Below are 26,717 nucleotides of genomic sequence, written 5' to 3'. Positions count from 1 at the left end.
CCTAAAAATATAAATAATTTTATCAGTAGAGAAACACAGAAGCAAGCAAAACAAACAAAAGCAAGATGTACTCTATAACGCAAGGCAAAACCTAAAATTTAAAAGAAAAAACCCAAAACCACTACTCCCTTTTTGTATTGAAAATTCATTTGCTCTTCTCTTGAAAGCTTCTAATCGGGTTGATGAGGCCACGTCATTGAAATTTTGTACCCATTTTTTGCTGGCGGTTTATTTCCTCTCTATAACCGTTCAGCTCTATTTGCAAAGCCAGAGACGTAGAGGAAATACTGATGTGGGAGTGGGAAGTTATAGGAGAAAAAGAATGATATGCGTGCAAAGGAAACGTGGAGGTTTGAATCACACGTTCAATTTTTTTACTTGTTTTTTTCCTCTTTTATTTATTTTATTTTACTTTTTAGTTTGACAAAAATATCCATCATGAAATATTCATAAATTCTAGATAGCTTTATATCTAAGGTAGTTTTTTTTGTTTGAGGGGCTTTTTAGTCCAATTATTTTTTATGAAGCCTTCAGACACCAAACTTGACTTCTAGCTTTCCAATATTAGAGATATATATACTAGCAAGTGCCCACACACACTGTGTGAACAATTTCATTTCATTTGTTTTTTATCAAGAAGTGTGATTAGTTTTTAAAATTCTTAAAAAACAAACAATGAAGAAAATTGAGATAATAATGAGCAATTTCTTCTATCATGGGATTACTTTTTATTTTTTTAATTTCTAAATAAGGCATGCTATACTAACCTGATTGTGAGGTTACGGTTAAAAAACAGCCAAATTTATATTCATACTATATTGCCCCTATTTTTTATTTGAGTTCAAATTTGGTGCGGGGGTTAAAATAGTAATTTTCTGGAGTTTTGGTTAACAACCAAAGTTTTATTAATGGGTAGGCTAGATATTAATAATAAAAAACAGCCAGCAACAAATATGGAAATATTTTTCCAAATTTTGATTGAATAATGAATAAAAAGTTAGTATAACAATATATATATATATATATATATATATAACACAACATTATTTATACTAAAGAGAAGAGGGTGAACTTAATCTCATAATAGACTAGCAATAATGTATTTCAAATTCGTCTTTGTCGAGAATCAAACTTAAGACCACTCACTTACAACCAACCATACAACATAACGCGTACCGAATCCAATTAAGTTGGTAGATCAGAGATGCAAAGCACATTTTCTTAGAGACAAGGACATGGCAATGGCAGGAACAATAACGTGACCGATATCACCTTCTACATCCTCGTAAACAAGCTGTGTGGTTTTAGATACAATGGAAATGGCAGGAAAAAATATTGGGGACGAAAACATTGAAACCGATTGTACGGCAAACAATCACTGAACTTGGCTCAAGATAGCTCAATAGACAATGCCTTTTTGACAAGTCTTGCATCTACTTTCCCCAATTTGGAAGTGCTCGATTTGAGCGGCTGTAAGGGAGTTACAGAAGGCGGCATTGTACAAGTACTGAAGAGATGCTCTGAGATTAGGGAATTGATGATAGATGGTAGAGTGAGGAAGAACCTTTGTTTACTCCTTGAGTTTGAACTTCCCAAGTTGAAGGTATTGAGTTGGATGTATTCCGGAATCGATGATGAGGCGTTGGCTATGATCGGAAAAAGATGTCCCAGCCTACAGATATTGAACTTGGCAGGCAGTGGCGGTTTGACCTCAGAAGGGATGAAGTGAGCGGTGAAGAACTGCAAAAAGCTGAGGTAGATAAATTTACAGCAACTCCTTACGAAGACAATCCATCGGAACAGAAAGCAGCAATGCTTGCGTCAGTTAAACACTGTATTACTTGAATATAACTGTCATGTCTAATGGAAAATGCATGAGCTACTTATTCACAATGAGGGAAACCCTAAAACTGAGACTAGTATGGACCTTCAATTTCACTTTTATTCCCTACACAACTGGAAAAAATAATAGTTGACCAGGCACGAATCAAAATGCTGAGGAAACAGAGAGAGTGCCGACTGGTCTAATTCTTGTGATTTTCCTTGTACCGGAGACCCAGTTTAGAAAGAAACTCTGGCTTGTCTCGGAGACCAAGTTTAGAGAGAACGAGGCAGTAAGAATCCCACAGTCAGTTCTTCGAAGATACTTCAATAACCTCTTCCTCTGCTGCACCATCGCTTGAAGACCCTTTAGAGAATGCTTGTCCTACACAAAACAAATATGCAAAGTTTTTATATCGAGTAATAAACCAACTTGGCACACATTCAGTATCCTAAAATCCAACACCAGCATATGGTCTTATATTTTTTGTCACAAGGTAAACCCTGACAACTCATTCCTTTATTGGGTACAAGGCAGTAACAGATTCCAAAGGCGTATAATCACTCACAAACCATATCTATCGAGTAAACCTGAGTAGGTTCTGCTCCAGTGAGGTTTAAAGTTCACCAATCCATGTAAACAGTAATAAAGATGGGGAAAAAATAAGGCTAACAATAACTACAACAGCTATAGAGTGATGGGGAGGGGCAAAGTATGTACCAGACATGTATGTCGGTGTCCGAGTGTTAGATATGTATTTACAAATGTCTATGTACTCCCCTTTGTATTTACAAGAGTGCGGAATTTGGAAAACAGAATCACCAGAAAATCAGACTGTAAACCCAAATACACCAGCACCTAGATATTTGCACAGAACTAGTGTCAACATTTGTTTTCAAGGTCAACATTTCAGAGTAACAGCTAGGATAAGCTACATTACGTTGATCCACCCAACATGCCAACCATTAATTTATCTGTAATTACTGTGGACTATTAAAACTTCACAAAACTATCTTAAACCCCACAAGTCAAAGTTGTACCACGTAAATTATGCACTAGAAACAGAATGAGTCGAACTACTAATTAATTACCTGTACTATTAGCATGACAATAAATTTTTAAAATATGAACATGAAAGCATAAAACGGAAGATTATTGGTTCCTTAGTGACCTTTTTGTGTAAAACTGAAGATAGATGCTTGATTTTTGTCGTCAGTTGTGCCACTGCAGAGCAACCAAAAAAACACAATGTTTACTGGTTGTACTTTTATGCGCAAATGCAAGCAAATTCTAACAAAGTACCAATATCAACGTCGTAGGTGAAAACTAAAATAAACAATCTCAAACTAACGCAAGAGATTTAAGTGGTTCGGCGTAAAGCCTACGTCCACGAGCGAAGCATGGCGAGAAATTTCACTAAACAAACGGAAATTACAAAAGAGTATTTAAACTCTCACAACCCAAATCCCACAAATTACAAACCCTAAACCAAACGAGCAGAAAATCCCAAAATTAACGGAGAAGATTCTCCCAAATTGCTCTCTAACTCGCAAACTCACAAATTGACTCTCCCTAAATTGCCACACGAATGAGCCACACTAAATATACTAACCCTAAGGTCCTATTTATAGTGCATAGGACTTAGGTTACAATAAGAATCCTAATAGGAAATAAATCCAAATCCTAATCAAATAGGTAATTAACAAAATCTCTCCACCAAGGAAACTAACTAAGAAGTCAAAACCAAACCCAAATAGGTAACGCAAACCTAATTTATTGCATCATACTAATTTTGATTGCATCATACTAATTTTGAGCCAAAAACCCAACAATTTGCACCTCGGCGAGAAATTAGCAAACTTCCAAATTTGGGATACCAAAATACAAACGCAAACATGCACCAAATTCTTTCGAAACTGATCTCCACCTAGACTCAAAAAATCCAAAAGTCTTCAAACTTGAAATTTCCTCCAACGCCTTCTCCAACAAATTCCATTATGGAAACTAACAAATACGAAACAAAATCCAAGCAAAAACTTGAACATACGAACAAAAAGTGCGAATTGCACTCCACCCAAAGAGCTTGAGTACCAAGCTCCACCTCTCCACATAACCTTTAGGGGAGTTCAAAACAACAATCTTCTGCAATGTTTGCATCAACACTAGCAAAAGACTTATCAAACAACTTCTTTTTACCCTTGAGTTTAGGTCAATCTACTTTCCAATGACCTTACTTATAACAACAGCTACAAGTGTTTTTTCCAAGTTTGCTCCTTTCCTTATTCCTTCCTTGAACTACCAAAGAACTTCATCTTGTGTGTCAAACACTTTATTCTTTAGCTCTTTAGAATTCAAAGCGACTTTAACATTTTCCAAACTAAGACTTTCTCTACCAAATAGCATGGAATCGACAAATGTTCATACGAAGTAGATAAAGAACACAACAAAGTTATCGCATAATCCTCATCACTAATTTGGTTGTCCACACTTTTCAAATCCATCATAAGTTTATTGAATTCATCGACATGCTTATGAATTGATGTACCTTCATCCATACGAAGAGTATGCAAACTTTTCTTCCAATACAACCGTTTAGCAAAGGATTTGGTCATATACAAGCTCTCCAAATTTTATCCACAACTCCAGTGCAGATTTAATGCTACCAACTTCACGCAAGACTTCATTCGATAAAGTCAACAGGATTGCTCCAAGTGCCCTCTCCATAACGTCTTCTTTTTCTTCATCAGTCCACGAATTCGACAAAGCCTTCACACCCTTTAGCGTTTTCAAAAGCCCTTGTTGAACTAACAAAGCTCGCATATTCAATTGTCAAATACCAAAGTCATTGTCGTCGAACTTTTCAATATCAACTTTCACCGATGACACAGAAGGCTTCATAGTGACTGCCAAGCAAAGCCTAAGCCGAAACTTGGCTCTGATACCACTTCTTGTACTTTTATGCGCAAATGGAAGCAAATTCTAACAAAGTACCAATATCAATGTCGTACGTGAAAACTAAAACAAACAATCTCAAACTAACGCAAGAGATTTATGTGGTTCGGTGTAAAGCCTACGTTCACGAGCGAAACAACAACAACAACAACAAAGCCTTTTCCCACAAAATGGGGTCAGCTATATGAATCCTAGAACGTCATTGCGCTCGGTTTTGTGTCATGTCCTCCGTTAGATCCAAGTACTCTAAGTCTTTTCTTAGGGTCTCTTCCAAAGTTTTCCTAGGTCTTCCTCTACCCCTTCGGCCCTGACCCTGTGTCCCGTAGTCACATCTTCTAACCGGAGCGTCAGTAGGCCTTCTTTGCACATGTCCAAACCACCGTAACCGATTTTCTCTCATCTTTCCTTCAAACGGAGATTACAAAAGAGTATTTAAACTCTCACAACCCAAATCCCACAAATTACAAACCCTAAACCAAACGAGTAGAGAACCCCAAAACTAACGGAGAAGATTATCCCAAATTGCTCTCTAACTCACAAAGTCACAAATTGACTCTCACTAAATTGCCAAACGAATGAGCCACACTAAATACACTAACCCTAAAGTCCTATTTATAGTGCATAGGACTTAGGTTACAATAAGAATCCTAATAGGAAATAAATCCAAATCCTAATCAAATAGTTAATTAATAAAATCTCTCCACCAAGGAAACTAACTAAGTCAAAACCAAACCCAAATAGGACACCAAAACCAAATAGGTAACACAAACCTAATTTATTGCATCATCCTAATTTTGAGCCAAAAACCCACATTATTAACCTTCAAATCGTGTTAGGAGTAAACATGCTATGAACGTACTAATTTCAGCACAGTTAAACACTTTATTTTTCCCCAGCAAAGGGGTATAGGGTTGAAGATAATTTCTCTTTAACTAAGTTCTAGGCCATAAACCATTTTAACTCGTTTAACAGCTAAAATAACAAATCCCAGTTTCAACTTATTCTTTTTCTCCCCTTTTTAATAAGCAAGACAACTTTTTTTTTTAAATAAAAATAAAAATCATGAACAGAATTTTACTTCAATGGAGACCTTAACAATAGTTCTGTGCAGGTTGGAATGCTTAAAGGACCCCAATTGGGATCGTATTCTAAAAATGTCTACTGTTTCTTTCTCTTCATATACACCAGGGAGCCGTCTGCCAAAGAAAACCTTTTATTGAGCAAGACATAACCAACTGAACCACAGAGAAGAAGAGGAAAGTACACAACTCTGAACCCGAGTATAGCAGAAGGTGGTCAACTGATTCCTAGCAATTTTTTTCAGATACAAAATCTTTACCTAAGAAGACCTCTACTTCCTGAAATTTCAAAGGTGAAGACTCTACCCCACACCAAAGACCAAGCAAAGAAAACCATTTTGGCAGTACTCCAGCTCAACAAATGGCCCTAAACGAAGGGGATGGATTAAAGCCAATGACATTTCTATAGAATCTACGAACTTAAAACACCCTTATGGAACCCCACAGACCATCTAAATACATCTCTAAAACTCTTGAATTTTCAATACATGTAAATCCAAAAACATAAAACATTTCTTCCTATTTGTACGTTTAATTTCTTTAGTTAGCTGCATTGATGATGGAAAGGGGCCTAGAAATATTTTTTATTGTACTGATGTTTATTTACCAAAAGCAAAAGTAAAGGGGGCTATCACCCATTAAAATAATAAGTGGACACAACCCTGAGATGCAAACCTTTGTGCAAAGTGCAACCTTTCTCACCTTTTTCTTCTCCAGAAATAGTATAATGTGACAGCAAAGAATAAATATTACAAAGGAAGAAAACTTTCAAAGGATAACAAATTTGTTATGGGTGAAAGGAGATTGAAAGATTGTTTGCATGTCAATTGAAAACCCGAAAAGAAAAAGAATTAAATTTCTGGACAATTCAAACATTAGCTTGAATGTATGTGCCAATGATAAAGATAGAACACTTGCATGATGGACAAGAAAATCAGAAAAATTCAATATTCTACAAATAAAAAAGTGTAATGAACCCGAAATCAAAACCGAGTTTTTTATTTGTTCCTAGAGTTCCACCTAAAAACACCTCATTGACAGTAAAAGTCATTATTCTACAAATAAAAGAGTGTAATGAACCCAAAATCAAAACTGATACCTTGAACTTGAGCAGAAACACAATCCAACTCTGACATTTTAAACTCATCTCTAACTTTGGCAAGCTCAAGCTTCAGTTTTTCTGCAGAAGACATGTTATCTGGATGGAAATACTGCATAAACATTTTATTAATGTATTAGGCACCAAACTATTGATCAAAATTAACAAAATTTGCAATGTAGAATTATTTCGTGTGAGAATCACAACAATTCAAGCATCTATTAAGTGAAACCAAAATTTCTCTGACCTTTCCAACAGATATCATACATCATTAACTCAATAAGACCTCTCAAGTGATAACAGGGCAGTCGTGCGTACTATGGGTTGTTATGAAGGCTGATTAATATTGAGGACAACATCATAGCACAAGGTGGAGAAAGGACAATTTTAGTATCTGAATTACGTGAATCTTGTACAAATTCTTAAATGACGCACAAAGTTAACCGAAAAGCTATACTTGCCTTTTCGACCAAATTTTCCTTTGGAGGTTGCAGCATAAAGTTTGGAGTTCGACCTATATGTGACAAGATATCAATTCTCTGGACTGCTGCAAAAACAGAATCAATCAGTAAATTGCAAGATACTCATCAAATACAATCGATCGAGCAACACAATTTGAAACTTTTATTGTATCTTTAACTGTAAATTTAAAACATACAAATCAACAACCTGAAATTTGTTAATTCACTTTTTTACTTTACATTGTGATAATCCAGCACTTCTCTATGGAAAGAAAACAGAAGACAGAACTTAAGCCAATTGCTGTACCTAGGCCCCCATCTTCAAATTTTAATCAAACTGGGAAGGCGCGCAAATATGCTTCAGTTGGGTAAGATCACTATATCTGTAGAGCACATCTAACTTACTCCAAACATAGAAAATCTTCATGTGTAGTATGAAAGTAAACTTAAACCTATGACTTCTGTAACAAACGAAAATCCAGTACGCAAACAACACAATACTATAAAACCTGGAGCTATTACAGTCATAACAAACTTTGGAACTAAATCCAAATATAATTTTAATGGTTCTTATTCAATAATTAGCGATACAGAATTGTGGCTCCTATAATGCAAGTAGCACAACAATTTCATCCCATTCCATCAGTACGACATCTCAGCGAACAAACTGTTTTAATTCAAAGAGTGAACTTTTCAAATAACACAACACAAAAAGTAAATCCAGCAGAGAACTGGTCACTTACTCGATGATTTCTTTGCCTTTTCCTGGTCCGACCTTTGCAACTTCAACAAGCTTTCCCGTAAATCCTGGAATGTAACGTTGCCAATGGCGGCCTGAGTCTCCTTCTCTTCCATCTCCCTCAACTTCATCAGCCTCTCATTTAACTCCCGCAATGAAAACCAGTTTTGCCCCTTCCCATCCGGCCTCAACTTCCTCAACTTCTCCCCCAACTCTGCATAACTGTACATCTTCACGAAATCCGTCTTCATTTCATTCGAGCCATTTTCTGCATTTTTCTCCTTTCTTAACTCCTTATCGAAAATTGACGATGGTAAAGGAGTGCCAATCCCTCCGATCACATTCGGCTGGTTCAGCTTCTGGCTCAAACTCTCTGTATACCGCGACAATGACGAAGGGTCCTTCCTATCATTTTGCTCACTGGGATTATTTATCTTCCTCAAACTCTCTCGAATCGTATCAAAAGAGAGCCATTCTTACTCGAAACGGATGATGGTTTAGGTTTTGAAATTTGAGGAAGACGAAGATGGAAACGAAGAAAACTGGTGGGTTTACAAGGGTACTTGAGTTTTGGGAACCGGGGTTGGACCGGGTTTGGCTACGTGGCAGTTTTGAGACGTCCAAAACCATGTGTCAATAAACTCAAAATTCTCATGTGGAGAGGAACTAGGGAACCAGGATTCTCTCCTGAGCATTTCCCTAGGGATCCTAGGGGTCCCGCAATCTTGTCCGTTAATTTTATATCGTGCGGTCAGTTTTCGTTAGGTACTATTCATATTTGAATTTTAAAATTTAAATTTTAAATGATTTCTGACCGCACGATACACGATGAACGGACATGATTGCGGGATCCTTAAAGAATGCTCAGGAGAGAATCCTGGTTCGGAACTAGGCACCACGTGTCATAGGGGCCCACATAAATATTTAAAAAAATTATGTATTGTCCCCCACCTCAACCCCCGACCCCCTCCTTCCCTTCTCTCCTATGTTCTGTCACTATGTAAAACAAAAATTAGAGAGATTGTTTTGAATTGTAACCCGCCGCTAATCATGGGTGGTGGACATGACAGAGAGTCGCTCAGACGTGGCTAGAACCCGGCTCTCCATCGCTGCTGGTACGCAAAAGGGCCAATCAGGGTTGTTAAGGCTCGCTTCACCCACTTTCCTTTGACTCCACCGACTTGGACCAACGAGTTCGTCGGCAAGCACATACATGTCTTCTTCGGCATCCAAATCGATCCAGATTTCTTTGAAACTACAATGGATGGATTCTAATGATGGATGGGAGAGATCGAAGGTGGTTGCTAGAGAAACAGACGGACGGTGATAGAGAGGAACAGGTGTAGAGGTTGACAAACATCGGGGAAGTGGATTTGTGATGGTGCTGGTGGTTGATATGTTGATTGTAGTAGTGGTGGTTCTGGTGGTGGTGGAAGAATGCTGACACTGACAACGAGAAGTTTGAGCTCGTCGAAGAAGCGAAACTTAGGATGAAAAAATTAAAAAATTAACCTGGGAGGGAGGGTTGGGTGGGCACAGAGGAGAGAAGGCAGGGAGGGGGAGCGGGGGTGAGGTAGGAGAAGACGGCAGAGGGTGTGCAGAAGAGAGAATGGATAGAGGGGGTCGGGGGTTGAGGTAGGGGACAGCCCATAAACTTTTTTTTTAATTAATTTTTTATTTTTTTTAGTATTTATGTGGACCCTTATGACACGTGACGCCTAGTCACTATCCACGTGAGCGCCACATCACCAGTTAATGGCTGATTTAACAACAAACTTAACGGATGTATGAAAATGTCCTAAAGTTATGACTTTATGTACCGCTCTGAGATGAAAAAAAACTTCATGTATTAAATGTTGAAAACCAATAAACTTCAGGCTAATAAACTGAGATTAACCCTATATATTGAATCAAAATGTGATCAGCCACATGATAAGTATTGTTATTGACACACCTTGACCGAGATCGAGGCATACTGGCCGTCACTTGGGAGTGACGTAACCATGTGTACAGTGCAGAAGCAATAAAGATATAAGGAAATTTCGAAGGAATAAAAACCAAACTACTAGCAAAACTAGCTAAGATAAAGTGCTAGTGCGAGATTAAGGGTGAAATACACAATCAGAGCATAAATATTCTAGATGCAGTCAAGCAGGACAGTGCTAATTAAACAACACTCAAGGGTGATCCTACATTTATGATGTTCTGTCAGAACCACCGTCAATTTCCTCTTGAGCCACCAAGCACTACTACCTAAAACCTGGAAGGGCGCAAAGCAGAAAGTGTGAGTAGGCAAAAACAAAGCTTTTCAAAATCATTTCATTTCTCAAAAGTTCTAACCCCTCGCCGTAAAACCTGTATAATTTCCCAGAAAATATAATATAAGCTATATCAAAAATCATGCTCAGGATGAAAATCCATAGAAATATACCATGCCACAGTATTTCAATTAATGCTATAAATAATCCAATTAAAATGTATCTGACACACCCCGACCAAGAATGTCCACTAGGACTCCGAATCGAGCTGTGCTGGCCGACACCTAGTAGGTGATGAAGCCATAAAGTGTAATGATGTGGAAGTATTGTGAATAAATTTAAACCTAATAGTGCCTAGATACCAGAGTGCACTAGTGAGCAAGAATGAACCCACTTCACACGTGACGTTAGAGCATAAGCAAGTACAGAAGAGTGAATTAAGACCCTCGAAATAATCTCCAATACTAAGAATCGTCACGATTCCTTGGCGATAAGAAAGCTTAGCTAAGAGGACCTGAAGGGTGAAAACAAGACAAAGGTGAGTGGCCCAGTAGATAAAATTTTAATAAAAACCATATAAATGTCTATAACCCCTCGCTACAACACCTGTATAATTTCCAGAATTAGAATATAAAAAAAAAAAAATATATATATATATATATATATATATATATATATATATATCAGTTCAAGTCATGCTTCACATATTTATAATCATATGCTAACTTATCGCATATTCATCATGTCTGCTAGCTTATCATGTATTCACCACATATGCTAGCTCATCACGTATATTCATTATAAATATGCTAGCATTTCATCACATATAGGCTAGCATCTAAGTCGGAGTCACCTATAGTGACCTATACGACATATTCATATCTCATCACATATCATATTCATATCTCATCACATATCTCATCAATCATGGCTAGCATTTAAGTCGGAGTCACCTCTAGTGACCTATACGACATATTCATATCTCATCACATATCATATTCATATCTCATCACATATCTCATCAATCATGGCTAGTATATAAGTCGGAGTCACCTCTAGTGACCTATACGACATATTCATATCTCATCACATATCTCATCACATATCTCATCAATCATGGCTAATACCGTATACTTACTTGAACTTACCTGTGTGTCCCGCGTTCACCCTTGCACTTCAGAGTGTTCACAATAATTATGTGCAAGGAATATACGTATGGATATGCCATGATGAAATCTAAACTTAAAACATTTCATAATATTTCCAGATATATATAAACATATAAACAATTAGTCTAGAATGTCTAAACCGTAGTGCCCCATTCCCAACTATTTACTTTTGAGAGTAATCATCGATGATAAGCCTAATTAAACACTAGTTAAATTAACTATCAATTAATTCCCTCTCCTTACTTCAATTTCATGATTATTCACACAATGATTTATGATCAACTTTTAACCACTAAAACATTGGGTTAAATCTTATACTCTTTCCACCAATGTCCCTCAAACTACTCAATTTCCCAAACTAGACTATTGTCTCGATTATTCATTCTCATTTATTATATAGCTGGATCTAACATCTGGTTAAACTACATACGTACCCTAAACAGGGATCAAGCCATTCGTAGTTCGCATATGGATATATCACGATGAAATCTAAACTTAACCATCTCATAGTATTTTATAACACATAAATACATATATGTCATGGCATAAATTTCTAAGTTTTATTTAAAAGCATTTATAGAATTATCAATCATGAAAAAATATGATAAGCAAGGAAAGATCCACTCACCTGGAGTCCGCGCTACAACTTCCTAGCACAAACATCGAGGCGTCACAATCGATCGGCGCATGTGACCAATTATCAAATCATATCTTAGAATTCTCGTTGATACAATACATAACTTACATCGCATATGAGTCTACGTAATTCAGTCTAGAAGATCTACAAATCAGATCTCTAATCCGTAACTTCCAAGGATCCACATTATGTTTCTAGAATAACATACTAAAGTTTCGGAACGATCTAACGGTCGGATCTTCGCCAATTGCTAAAACCAAGTGGCGGTTAACATTTTATTTTACGAACTTACAAATCTAATTCAAGAAGATCCGTACATCGGATTCCTAATCTGTAAGTTCCTATATTCCTCAAATATTATGAATAATAACCTATTAAAGTTTGATGACGATCCAACAGTCGGATCGTCGATTCATATAATGGCCTATTAACGTATCTTAGAGAATTTTGGTTCTAACGATCAATCTACATCATTCAATTCTCAAAAATGAATTCAAGGCATCAAATATTGCCTAAAAATAGCATTGGCGGCTCTCTGGCCACGCACCACCGTGGGTGGCGGTTCGCCATCCCGACTTGCCGGAAAAATCAACCATCTCTAAAAATTACCAAAATTTTCAAATTTGAAGATCTCAATGAGTAGAACAACTTTCATACATGTGACCAATGCCAATTTGGCCTGGAAAGGCTCCAATTTCATCAAAACCCGTCGAAACCCTAGAATTAGGTGTGCTTCGATTCAACCTCCAAACGTGTTCCGACGCCTCCACCACTGATTGGGCTTTGTTCCTAGGTTCTAGGGGATTCTAGTGGTGGTAGCAATTTGCTAGATTACCTTCATGATCATCGGATTTTGTCATGGCACCCTCGGAACCCATAGTTTCGTTCTACTCGAATACAAGCTCAAATCCCATAAAATCTGATTGAGAATGGAAGAGGAAAGGACTAGGGGATGATTGGGAATGGTTTCTTGGTCCAAATTCATGAGAAATCCGGTGGAAAACCACCGGAAAATATGAAGAAATGGGAATGGGTGCACACGGGTCACGGGTTAGGAACCCGTTTCCCCTTTTTCCCCCTTTTCCCCCCGCTCGCCACTCTCCCTCATTTCCCTTCTTGCCTCTGCTTCTAAATAGGCAATCTCTCTCTTCCTCTCCTCTGATTGGGCAGTAGCCCTTCCCTCTGTTCTCTATCTCGTCCCCTCCTTCTTTTTCTTCCTCTTCCTTCACTAATTTTTAAAACCACTAATTGATAGACCAAATATATCATTATAAAAATGTATAAAATATATAAATAGCGACTAAACAAAAGTACTTCTTGGTTTTATAATTCCGTAACGTCGAGTACTTCAAGAAAACGCTAAGTATTAGTTTATACACCTTGCTATACGTTGGTCAATGGATGTCAGACCCTCGCCTCTAAAGGCATTTTTGTAAAATCACACTTTTCAATTTTGTAAAAACGTAAGATTTGGGACGGGTTGTCACAGTATCAATGCCAGATATCAATCAACCAAATTTGCCTATGTGACCTGCACGGCTGAATCTATAGCTCATAACCAATCTCAATCATATCAAATCAAATCAAATCCTGCACAAAAGTCGGAACCACCTAAAGTGGTCTGTACGACAAGACTAGGTGTAAAATAAATATGCTCTAGTGTTACGATCACGTGAAGACTGTGCAAATAATCGTGGGTCACCTACGAGTCGGAACCACCTAAAGTGGTATGTACAACAAGCCTGTGCACCTAACTTGGATCCAATGTGAGCATATGGTGTGGGAGGTGAACATCACGTGAATGACTGTGCCCTAAATCTGGGCGGGAGCACTAACACCGGGATGTAGGTTTATGAGCTCTCAATACATCATAACATATCTCACATAACTGAAGTAACCTCATATCCTTAATTTACGGACTTACCTGGCACTTACCTGTGCATCCGCAGCACCAATCATAAATATATGCAACTACTAATGCATAAATAAAATAGGCAGATACTTTGCATGGCATTTCAAAAAGTATAATCATTCAAATTCATTTTCTAGGAAAAATCTCAAGTATATAGGTATATACGGAAAACCAAAAGCCCACTCACTGATATGTCGAAGGGTCGTAGCCCCCGAGCCTCGATTGATGGTGCTCGTCCTCAGGATAGGTCTCACCTATATGTGAAATAACTGAATAAACGTTATTTAAAGCACATACACAAAACTAGGAAATAACTTCTCATATAAAGCTCAAATGGGGTATTTGAATATACCACCATGATCTACTCAACCTCAGGAACATCCCCATATTTTTAGAAAAAGTTCCATGACCCCACGTGCCCTCACGCGCCGGCCAAGGCACAGCCAAATGCGCGACTCATACGCAAGCACATGCTTGGCACACCAAACGAATTCCCTAACGGCATTAGGGAATATTCTGTTAAAAATCAGAATATGCCGTTAAAATTACCTGACATCGTCAGAATATTCCATCAACTTTAACGGAATATTCTTCTCCTTCTTCCTTGGTTCGCTGGAGTCCGGCGCTGGCCACCGCTGCGATCGTGGGAAACTAGGAAAATTTAAAACTTCAATATCTTCTTCATTTCTTCACCAAAATTCATGAAATTTGAACCAAATTGAAGCTTAGGACTAGAAGAACAAAACCTTACCACTTTCAAGCCTTGAAATCCACGAAATCTCGCCGGAGAACCCTTGATAATCCGGCCAAAATTTGAAACTTGTCAAACTCAACTTCCCAATGTCCAATTCACTTCGTTTTTCTTCTCTGCGCTTCGTGAAGATATTTTAAGGCTTCCAATAACTTTAAAACTCCATGAAAACTTCAAAATCATGAGTGCATGAATAGTACACAAAATCGGGGTTCTTGGGCTCTCGGGTTTTCAAGGGTTTTACGTCCAACCAAAAGTATAGAACAACTCTTGAGCTTGCTAGGAGTTCAAAGATGTCAACTACACCTCGATCCGTGACTGGAAGTGAAGGTTGAAGGTTGTCCGTACGGTTGTACGGAAATGGAAGAAAATCCGAGAGAAGGAGGAGAGAGAAAGGTCAACGGGAGTTTGGATACGTGTGTGTGGTCCAGTTTTGGGTCACTAATCACAACCAAAACCACTAACTTTAAGTTCCAAAAACTTAGGAACTAACTAATTTAGTTTAAAACCCAAACTCAAGCCACAACACCACATAACATACTCGACGTCCAAGGGTAAACTAGTCATTTCATGCCATTGATAACAATAATTCGGGACGGGCTGTGATAGTTATAACTATTTATTATTGAAAGGTCAAATAAGATATTTTCTCTATTTTTGGTTGTATATCTGCCCTTAAATAGTAAATGTATATACTGAAGTTAAAATATATATTTTTATTATGGTTAATGATTACTCATGATTTATATGGGTTTTTATTATGAATTGTAAAAGTGATACTCAAAGCATTCAAATATAATTAATTAATCTAGAATCATTTATCTGATTGTAGTATATAATATAGGAATGTAATTCCAATTGTAATTATTTAGGGTTCCTACCTGAATAGGAACTAATATAACCCTATATATTGTTATATTGTTTGCACATTAATACAATGAGTCATAATACTACATGTATCACTCATTTAGGTTTTCCTTAGATCTAATGTTTCTCTCCTCTTTTCCCTTCCCTTGCCGGGCTCATTACAAAAATAAATTTTACTCCCTGAACGACGTCATCTTCTTCCTTTCTCCCTAACCAAAACACTGCCACCTTCCCTAAACTTTCTACCACCAACTATATTGTTGGGGTTCATCAAATCAAAGCCTTTCTTGTTGGTCATGATTTCTGGAAATGCGTAGATGGTTCATCTCCCTCTCCCCCACCCACCATTGTCTATCTCAACTTCATGAAAGTCGATCATTTCTCTCTTCTTGAAGTTCGTAATCCTGAGTATCTCTGTTGATATAATTAATTAATTTGGAATCCTTTCCATGATTGTAGTGTGTAATATAGGAATGTAATTCCAATTGTAATTAGTATAGAGTTCCTACCTGAATAGGGATTAATAAACCCTATATATTGTTATATTGTTTACACATCAATACAAGGAGTCATAATACTACATGTATCACCCGTTTAGGTTTTCCTTAGATCTGTGGGTTCTCTCCTCTTTCCCTTTCCCTTTCCCTTGTCGTCTAAAGTAACAAAATAAATTTCCTCTCTCAGTGGCGTCATCTTCTTCATCTCTCCTCGGCCAAAATACTGCCTCCTTCCTTAAAACTTTCTACCACCAACTATATTGTTTGGGTTCGTCAACTTAAAGCCTTTCTTGTCGGTTATGATTTCTAGAAATGTGTAGATGGTTCATCTCCCTTTCCTTCATCCACTGTTGCCAATCCCAAGTTCATTGAAGTCGCTCATCTCTCTCTTCCTGAAGTTCCTAATCCCGAGTACCTTCGTTGGTATCAATAGGACCATCTGGTGATTAGCTATCTCATGAGTACAATCTCTGAGTCTTTAGTTTTTTTTTTTATTTTTTTATTTTTTTATGTTGGTTGTGTTACATCCCATGCTTTATGGGATTGTCTTTATACGCAGTTTTCTCATACTTTTGTTGCTAATGAAGCCACTTTGTTTTTTCGACTTTTGGATTTATCCAATTGCTCCAAGACCGTTGATGGCTATATTCAAGAAGCCAACTCAATCATTGACCAACTTGCTAAAATTAGTGAGCCTTTTTTTATTTTTTTATAAAGATCTTGTTATGTGCACTATTCGTGGCCTTGGTCTTAATTATCAGAAGCTTATCACCACGCTGATTAATAAAACTATCCCCTCCTTCATCGAGTTGCATTGCAAAGTTCTTACTTCTGTTCAACAAAATCCCAAAACTAAATAGCCAAGACAATTTATATTAAAATATTATTATTTATTTTTATAAAATAATAAAAAAAATCTTTTTAATTTCAGATATAATTTTTAACCAATATCGTCATACCATGTGTCAAACTAAATAAATACGAAATTACATAAAATACTAAATTAAAAGAATACGAAATTACATAAAGTACTAAATTAAATAAACACAAATTATATAAAGTACCAAATTAAATAAATATGAAATTATAACCCAAAGTGATTGGAAAATTATAGGCTCTGATTTTACAACAAACTCCCTAGTAATCACCATACCAATTTATGGTGCTAGGACCATCTCCACTTGTTCCCTCGTCTCTTGCATGCCTCCTTCACACCATGTCTGTTTTTTTTTTCGATGTCGAAAAATATTAAGGATTCAGAGACATTTTGACAGAAGCTTGTTCATAATTTCATGATCTTGTTGAGCCTTCCTTTCTTTTCTAAGCATCTTCCTTTCTTGCCTAAGCAGCTCTCTTTGTCTCTCATTAGTCGCATCACGTATCTCACTAGCATGAAATAGTCTCTGGGCAACTGCAGCTTTTGTCTCATCTCTAGCCTTCTTAAACTCAAATTTAGCCACTTCCGGCACCAAAGTCAAATCACCTTGACGAGCAAGTTCTTCCATATATTTTGCATAATCACTCATGGAAGACCTCCCTTTTTTTTTCTTTGAAGCCTTCTTATAGTACGTGAGTTAGCATTGACACTTCTTCAGGGGTCGCTCCCAGTACTTATTTTGTGTCGCATTCCTGAACATTTGGCATAGTGTGTAGAGGGTTGCTATTCATGACAACTTCTGGACTAACAGACACATTTCTGTATTTGGGACAATCTTTGACAATATTCCAACATTCCCACCGCTTGAATGATTTGCTTTTGTTTTTTGCATTGTACTAAGCTTGTTCTTGAAGTGTCTACAAAATGTAGGAGAACAAAAAATTCTAATCAAACTAGTTAATGTCAAGTTGGGCAAAAAAATAAATAATATTGTCATCTGATCCGCTAAATTTTTGCCACTTCGAATATTAGAACTAGTTGACCTACGGTGTCTCTCCAAAAAGTAAGCGATTGGTTGAGTGTTCTCCAACGAATTGTGAGAGATTGTTCCATTCTTATGCCGCTAAGCTTCTCACAAAACATGGAATGAACACTCTTCCACATTTCTCGCATCACATTACCCGTAATTGGGTCATGAGTAGCTTGAACCTAGCTAGAACACAACGTAGCATCTTCAATTGTCGACCAATTCGAACCTGCATCATTAGCCTTTTTTTTTCTTTTTATTTTTTGCAAACAAAGTATATGAAAACTTTGAGAGAAATATTGGTGGAAAGTATTTGAAAGTATTGAAATGTGGTGTAAGGTGGAAGATAACAGTAAGGTATTTATAAAAAAATTATATAATTTAAAAAAATTGATTTTTTTTGAATTTTTATTAAATTAATTAATTTGGACCATTGGATATAAAAAAAATTGAAATCCAACATCCATATTTTGACATGTGGCCTAACGATAACATTTCTAATTTCTTTATTTTTTTAATTTTTTTTAAACCCGAAAAAGTGGACTGTTGTTTTGAAAATCAAATGGTCCAGATTGTGTCACGTCACTAGTCGTTGGGCGAGGTTTGAAATTCTTTTTAACCTTGGAAATTCAACGGCCTGGAAGCAGCCACGTTGCTCTAATGCAAGAGTAATTGAGTGGGCAACCACGTGGGGTCCACCTTCTGAAACGTTATCAGAGACGCACCCCCACGTGCTTGTATATGTGCTTGAAGCATGGCGTTAGCCTTGCATTACATCCATCCAGGCGCTCGAGCCGTGGACTTTCACCTGGCTTCTTTCTCAGGCTTGCCTTAAGTCCAATTACCCGAGTAGGCTAAAGGGTTTTGGGTTTTTTTTTTCATTGTCCATCGTGGAAGTGCTCTTATATCCTTTCTTTTTGTTTTTTATTTTCCACGACCTAGCCAATAGTCATCTGCTTTTAATTTGAGAAATCAATTGTCTCATGGGCTAGGCCAATAGGAAATGAAGCTACTCTTGAAAATAAAATCCAATTCCTTTCTTGACTTTGCGATACCTCCACAAAACCAATTTCATTCATCTTTTAATTTCTTACACCATACTTATGTTCCTACACATAAGGATCAATACTTTTAGGTCAAAGCTAAATAATTTTATCAACTAAGTAATTTTGACCAACAATACATATTAAAGCACGACTTGATAAATTACCAGAGAAAAATTACTTAACAGGTATAACGAAAGCGCATTAGACATGCACTTTGAACAATTATCATCTCTCTCTTTTCAAACGAGTGGACGTGCACAAAAACAATAACGGTTTAAAATAAATAGTAAAAGTTATTTTATTACCCTTGCTCTCCTAAAAAAAGGTGAATTTGTTCTTGGAGATCAAGTTGACGACCTTCCTATTTTATAGGCCACTTTTAATTAAAATATATAATTTCAAAGAGAAGTATTCTCTCAGGACCTTTTTCACCAAGACCGTTCCGATCACTAATAATTTCAAGGAAAGAGATCTTTTCTGGATTTCTTCCATCAAGATTACCGGATTAAGTGATCGGCCCTTCCAAATTTCATTCAACGACCCATTTGTTTTGACCCATAAAAAATTGTGATATTTTTTAATTGCTAAATGAAATTTAAAAGATCCGAATCACTTGATCTGATAACTTTCATAAAAAAATCCGAAGAATATCACTTTCCTAATTTCAAGAACCTATCGTGATAAAAATCCGACAATTAAAGTTTAAAAAATAAAACTAAAAGGAATTGCCAACATCCGAAGCCAAACGCGCCGCATCATCATCTGACAAACATCACCATCTTCTACATCTTCCCCAATTCTTGGTCCTCACTCACCTCCGGCCCCAAGCGCGTCTACCCCACACCCCTCAACCAATCTTCACCTACAAACCCTATCTAAATAAATTAGTGTCATACATCAAAACCATTAACAAAAAAAATAAAAAATAAAAAATAAAAAAAGCCACGCAAAGTTGGTCAAGAACTGCCACGTGTTCCCACTCCGGAGGCCCACCCATAGAATTGAGAAAAAGATCGACACCAAAAAAGAAAAAAAAAAGGAAAATCCATACAAAGAGGAAGAAGTGGAAAAGTTGTGAGTTTGTGCGTGCGTGTATATATATTTATTTTCTTTCCTCCCTTTCTTCTTTCTGCACACACAAACAAACCCGCATAAAATTGAAAAAAAATTTCTTTCTCCCCCTTCTCTCTATCGCCACCCTCTTCTGCTTCTTCATCTCTCTGCGCAAAAACCAGGAGAAGCAAAAAACCGACAGTGACAACACTATGAGTTCCCCTGCTGACGACGGTCAAGACGGCTGGGTCAAGCTCGCCATGAATGACGAGGCGGCGGTCGTCGACCTTCTTCTCCGCCTCAAGCACGCCGCGCCGCCTTCGCCGTCGAAGCGCAGTAGTACTCACGGCTTTCCGACTTTGCGGTGGAGCGTAAGGCAGCGCCGTTCCAGGAACGTGCCACGTAACCATCATGCCGACGACGTCGCTGCCGAGGGAAGAAAGAGCAAGAAGGGTGAGTCGAGCGGCGCCAGGGCCAGCCCCACCACGCCTCTTTCATGGAACGGGGCCACTTCGGTTAGCGGCGGCGGTGGCTGCGTCGACGGTTCAGAAGAATCCAGCAAGCCGCTTAAGCCGACCGATACCGCGAGATCTAAGGTCCGTATATCTCTGTCACTGTCACTCCTAGGGTCGGGTCGGGTCGGGTTTTGGTTCGGTGGCTGTTCTTTTGCTTTTTTACTTTAGTTTTTTTTTTGGAATTTTCAATTGACGAAAATACCCCTGGAAAGTGTGGTATTTACACGGGAGTGGTTCAGAAGTCGGATAGGATGGCTTGGTGATATGTCAGTCTCTCTCTGTTTCTGTAGAGGGGGCTTCCAATTGGTCGTTTTCCTTTTGACAGTTATACCCCTATGTTGCATGGGGATGCATCGTGGCCGCCGAGGCAAATTCGGTCATTTCGCACGCCGGACGGTTTCTCTGCTCGGCGGTCGTTTGGACTGGGCGCTGTCGTTTTACCGTTGTCAATATCTTGTGTACTGAAATGCCCTCAAGACCTTCCGTGTTTTCAAATTTTCGAGATTCTTTAGGGTTTTTCAGAGGAAAAAAATGGGTGACTTCCATTCAAAGCATATGGAGTCAGAGGAGTCGATGACACTCACGTTTTTTACTCTCTCCTTTGCCGCTCCTGTTACGCTTATTCCGCTGGAAACCCCAAAATACCCTTCTCATCGGTGACATTTTCGTCATTGAACAAGGTCTCAGCCAACCTCATAACTGTTGTGTCCAACACTCTCACTCGGCCGAGTTAGGAAGCGTGAGCTTGTAATCTCATAAACTGTTGTGCCCAACGCTCTCACTCGGCCGAGTTCGGTAATTAAACAGTGCATTAAAAAAATAAACGGATGATGGAGCCTTGGTAAAGTAAAGCACTCTTGTCAAGTCACTTTAAGCTTAAGCCCTTCGGGGTAATAGGGGCGCCCACCCATTTGGGTAGCAAACAAACAGTCCCCCAACTCCAAAACCCCCGGTTAAGTTTTTAGTCGAAATGACGAAATTCTGCCTTAAAAAGTCAAACCGTACTTTAAACTACGAGGGCAGTTTGGGAAGAGAGAAAAATGATGACCTGCTTTATCGATGGCGTGTCATCGTGGCAAAAAAGGTCTGCGCGTTGTGGTTTGGTGTGGTTCTGGTAGTCGTTGTGCAGTGACGTGGAAATCATTGGGTGTGGTCGGCCGCAGTTTGGCTTTTCCTGCAGACGCATGGTAACGACCAAATCGAATCATCGTCCTGCGACGTCGTTTATACGAGTTAAAATAAGACAAAGAAATATGTCTGTTTTAACGTGTTCAGATGACAGCTTGATCGGCAGCACTTCTTTTTATGGAAAGACGAGGTCGAGCTGTTTACCGAAAAAACAAAAAAACAAAGACGAGGTCGAGCTTGGATCCAATGGTAACACAGTCAAATGGGTAAAACATTAACTTTATTATCAGGCTGTCTGTCACGTGATCGTAAGGGACAGCCTCGCATGTTATACTTTTAATGCTACGGTGGGGTCCCAAGGGAAGATATAAAAATATTGAAGACAATTTTAAAAAATTGTGAGTCACTGTACAAGTGGCTCTTTGTATTGTCTCTCCCATTTGGGGTTTTATTTTTTAAACAATTAATATTATCTACATTAAGAGTTACAGAAACGGATTAAGCTTCACATAGACTAGCCATAATGATGTGGTTTGAATTCATCTTAAGCGAGAATCGAACCTAAGTCTCACTTACAAGTGAAGAGAAATACCACTAAACTATAGTAGGAAGTGACGTCTCTCCCAATTTGTTATAAGTTGAATTTGTTGTTGTTTGGTGTCCTCTAGGGTACTCAGTTTTTTATTTTTGGTAGGTTGAATGATTGCATTAGGTACATTTGGGTCGAAAACTGAGACGTGAATTGCTCTAGAAATTAAATGAAAAGGGGAATGGGAAATTCTGACAATGTGTGGGCTGCTCATTTGAAATTGTCACAATACGAATACATAAGTTAAAACGCATTTGAACATTGTCACGAGAAAGTCAGTGGAGAACCTTTTAAAAGTTTTTTGGCCTCGGAGCGGTGGGAATTTGAATATGTGGATTTATTGTTGCATGGACCATGGAGTGGTTTCGATCACCCCGTTTGATATATGTACTTGGTATAATTTTTTCCTTTTTTTCATTTGTAAGCTGATTGCAGTTTTTTCTATATTCGCTAAGCCGGCTAGCTCTAATCTGTATGATTTTTGTACTGTGCAACGAGAAATGTTTAGTTTGACTAAAATTGGGTTGTGTTTGTTCCGTGGGTGCAGGTTGCTGTTAGAAGTGAATTAACCATCTTCAAGAGGCCAAGAAAGAAGAAGGTAAATATATCGTTATGTATTTGCACAATGTATGCACAAGTACAATATTCGTGGAAAGCTTATGACCTATTTGGCTTAAACGAAAGAAAGTCCAATTAAGTTAATGTATTAAGGCTAATTGAAGTCTTAGCTCAAAGGCTCAAGCCACAAAAAGTTCTAATTCTTAATGGTAATCAGTATCCGAAAGTCACGAGTAAGATATCTTGACTGAGCAGATCATACAAAAAGTTCTGAACGAGTGACCTTGACCGGGCTTAAACTTAGGATCTCTTTCTTTTACTGTGTAAATATCCTCGGAATAAATTACTTAATGGTTGCATTTCAGTAGTTTCTTTGACCAGTATCTTAGACTCCTAATGCTAAAAATATTCCTATAAAGTATGCAAACGGTCTAATTGTATGTATGCCTGTGGATTTGTTTTGGAAAAATTCAATAGTAGTCTTATCTTGAGATTGCTTTACAAATGTGAATGAAGCAGAGTAGCTAATACTTAATTCCATACGTAAAGCTTTTGTTGGGATTGAATATTTGACAGACCTAACTGCCATTATCTTGGCATTTTTCGGAAATTAGGTATTTTAACACTGCACATTTCGCCTCCCTTGTTCTTTCTTTGGTTTGTTCGTGGTGGTGTGCTGAATAATTGTTGGACTCATATTTCATAGTGTAGTACTTAAATCTAGTGGCTGCATGTAGACGTTAGCTGAATTAAAAGAGGAGGAAAGTCTGCTGTTGAAGGAAAGAAGAAATTTGAAAAATGTACGTCTTAAAGATACTACATTATATGTTCCAATATGTCATCGTGGAGATACCTGTACATTGATTTCTTTAATTCATTCTCTGAGCAGGAATTGGCAGTGCTACGCCTCACTGTTGAGAAGCAAAGGGCCACAAATGAAAGCTTGAAAAAAGTGAAGGTGAACGTTCTGTTAGACTGTTACTACTTATGCTCTAAATATGTATGCATTTGTGATATACATTTAAAATCAAACTTAGATTTAAAATTTTCATGAAACTTACAGTTTAAAGTCATAACGGATTCACATGTTTAAAGTTTAAACACAACATGGCTTATCGCTCATACCTAAATCACTGTGCATATTTTATCGTATTCTCAATTTGATTATTTGATACAAGCAATGTTGAAAACTAGTCCAAGATTTTATTTGTTGCGCTTGTACATTGAGGAATATGTCTATATTTGTTAACTTCCGCTGACATAACCTTTATCTGGCTTTGTTCTGAAACAAAAAGCTATTATGTACTGGAGAGATTTTAGCTATTTAAAAATAAACACTCCGATAATTTTGTGAATCGTGGGCATTTAAGTTCTTAATTGGATTACAATAAACCTCAGGATAATTTGATGCGTAATTTGCCAGTTTCTCTCTTTTTATGTACTATTTGACATGATTCTATAGCTTTTAGTCATTTCAGAGAGTGATTGACGTCTACATTTTGTGGCCTCTGTTGTGCCATTAAGGGTGCTGATGTCGAGAGTACTAGACTTGTAGTTTCATCTGCTTAGAGTTTCCATCGTGGTAAAAATTAAGTATCAAAACTTTTAACATTGTTGCAAAACTTTTCCCATCCCATTGCGCTTAAGTAGGAAGTCCACCTCTGTCTCAGAATACGTACATGTAGACATTATGTATATAATATATATTATGCATCAGTGACCAGCCTGTTGCATGAATCATGATGCAGTCCTTCATCTTTTCTTAAGGGAATGCATGTATAAGGATGCTTCTCGTATTATGTAATAATCGACACGAAAGTTTGAACAAATTAGTACGTAACTTCTCTTTTTGTTTTTCCTGTAAGATTGTTTATGCCAATGATAGCTTAGTGCAGATTTGCTTTTTGATCATTTGTGAGACGACAAAGAACCAAGTATGCAATCATTTACATTTTCAGGAATATCAGCATGTATAACACGTATTGTAACAGCGGTTTTATGTTTTGGTTACAGCTTGAGTTGCAATTGCCGCAGACAAAAATGAAAGCTACGACACTTGTACTGTCTGGTGAAGCCATTTGGCAACAAAATGAGCAAATAAATGCAGTTGGCTACACTACTCCGATAATGACAACAAGTGCTCATTGCAATAACGCTGGCACTTCACAAAGCTCCTGTCCTTCAAATGTTTCTTCCAAGGGACAACAAGAGGTTGGGAGCCGAGACACTGCCTTTTCACTACCTGATCTGAACCTTCCATTTGGAGAGGACTCTAGCTCTGAGGTTTTATATTGAATGAGCTGAGAAGATTCAGACGGGTACTAGTGTTCAGTTTTTCCAACCACGCGGCGCCAAAATCTGCAGTCCATCCTCCGTTCCTAACTGTATTTTAGGTTGACAAACTGTTAAGTGTAAGTATAAAAGCCAGTCTCCTCTGCCGCTTCTTGAACTGAATGCGGCGGGTGTTATTTTGATTCTCCATAGATGAAAATACTGAGGGTAGTGTAGATATCCTAAGTTCTAGTTCTTTGGGAGCCCACATCCCTTTCCCTCTATTTTTTCCGTGTCATTATAATTTTATTTTTCGGAAACATCTACTGCTTAATTAGTTTAATCACTCCGTATTGTATTAATGATCTATTATCTGTCATAAACTAGTATTCATTCTATTTTATTTTTCGTCTTATTTTAGGGTGCGTCTCCTTTTGGTGTAATGGAGTTTTGAACGAACAGATTCCGCCCGCTTGATGTCGCCTTGACGCCATTTCCGTCTTTTGCTGTGAGAATTGATGTAAATTAAACTAACCTAAATAAGAGATTAATTTAAATCAAATTAAATTCGCAAGTGCACGAATCAATTATAGTAATATATGCAAATACGAGATCAGTCTCACAGGATTGCTTTAACACCAATTTAATCGATTAATCACACTAAACAAAGGATAGATTGAATTGAATAATTGATTAAGACCGATTAACAAGAAAAAGAAAAGACAATTAATTAAAATCACACACGACACAAGAAAACCTAAGGCCATCTTCAACCGATTCGGCCAGAGGGTCATAGGGCTAAAAGAAGCCCGAAATGACATGAAAATTGTCTCCAACCAAGGGCTAGGCCAAAGGGCTTTTGGGCCCTACAGGGCCAAAAATACCAAATCAGGCCAACCAGCTGGCCCAATCCAGCTAGGCAGCCAGCCCTGGCCTGACCCAAGGTTTGAATTGCAACGGCTAGCTAACGGCAACTAGCCGTTGGATTTTTTTTTTGGGACAAAATTAAAAAAAAAAATTCTAATTTTGTTCCTATAACTACCTAAGCCATTAAACAACATTAAATAATATGGAAGATCATTAAATAACATCAAACTTAAACAACATTAAAAAAAAAAAATTTAACAACATAAAACTTAAATGCCTATTCCATACTTCTTTTAGCCCAAAGATGCGCAATAAGATTCTGTTGTAGGTACTTGTTTGTGGCATGTGAATGTATCATTCTATGACACATCATGTACTTATTTAAAGAAATATTACCAGTTCTTGGATTCAAAGGAAAATTAGGCCAATCATATGTTTTTGCACGAGCCCTCCTTGACCTATTTGGACCATCTTGATCGTCATCAGAGTCTCTATCAATATAGCCATCTCGCTCATTCTCGACAATCATGTTGTGTAATATGA

The 26,717-nt window shown here is 37.6% G+C and overlaps 1 protein-coding gene and 1 pseudogene across 1 annotated transcript; one reads left to right on the top strand and one right to left on the bottom strand.

Moving 5' to 3' along the window:
* Positions 1-1,067: 1,067 nt before the first annotated feature.
* LOC126581980 (uncharacterized) lies at positions 1,068-8,703 on the bottom strand (annotated as a pseudogene).
* Positions 8,704-20,270: 11,567 nt separating this feature from the next.
* On the top strand, positions 20,271-25,727 carry LOC126581979 (uncharacterized). The gene is made up of 5 exons (XM_050245925.1): positions 20,271-20,842; positions 23,026-23,076; positions 23,774-23,836; positions 23,926-23,994; positions 25,050-25,727. The coding sequence occupies exons 1-5, from the start codon at positions 20,459-20,461 to the stop codon at positions 25,329-25,331; spliced, it is 849 nt and encodes a 282-aa protein (XP_050101882.1). The 5' UTR covers positions 20,271-20,458; the 3' UTR covers positions 25,332-25,727.
* Positions 25,728-26,717: the final 990 nt, after the last annotated feature.

The sequence above is a fragment of the Malus sylvestris genome, chromosome 9, assembly GCF_916048215.2.
Source record: "Malus sylvestris chromosome 9, drMalSylv7.2, whole genome shotgun sequence".
Taxonomy (NCBI): Eukaryota; Viridiplantae; Streptophyta; class Magnoliopsida; order Rosales; family Rosaceae; genus Malus; species Malus sylvestris.
The sequence above is the reverse complement of the archived record's forward strand: the minus strand, read 5'-3'. Positions and strand labels throughout refer to the sequence as shown.

Bases quoted from the DNA above. Each gene is read 5' to 3' on its own strand.
- LOC126581979 (XM_050245925.1), top strand. From the start codon at position 20,459: ATGAGTTCCCCTGCTGACGACGGTCAAGACGGCTGGGTCAAGCTCGCC. The intron at 23,077-23,773 runs GTAAATATATCG...GGCTGCATGTAG, and splicing joins AGAGGCCAAGAAAGAAGAAG to ACGTTAGCTGAATTAAAAGA. The intron at 23,995-25,049 runs GTGAACGTTCTG...TTTTGGTTACAG, and splicing joins AAAGCTTGAAAAAAGTGAAG to CTTGAGTTGCAATTGCCGCA.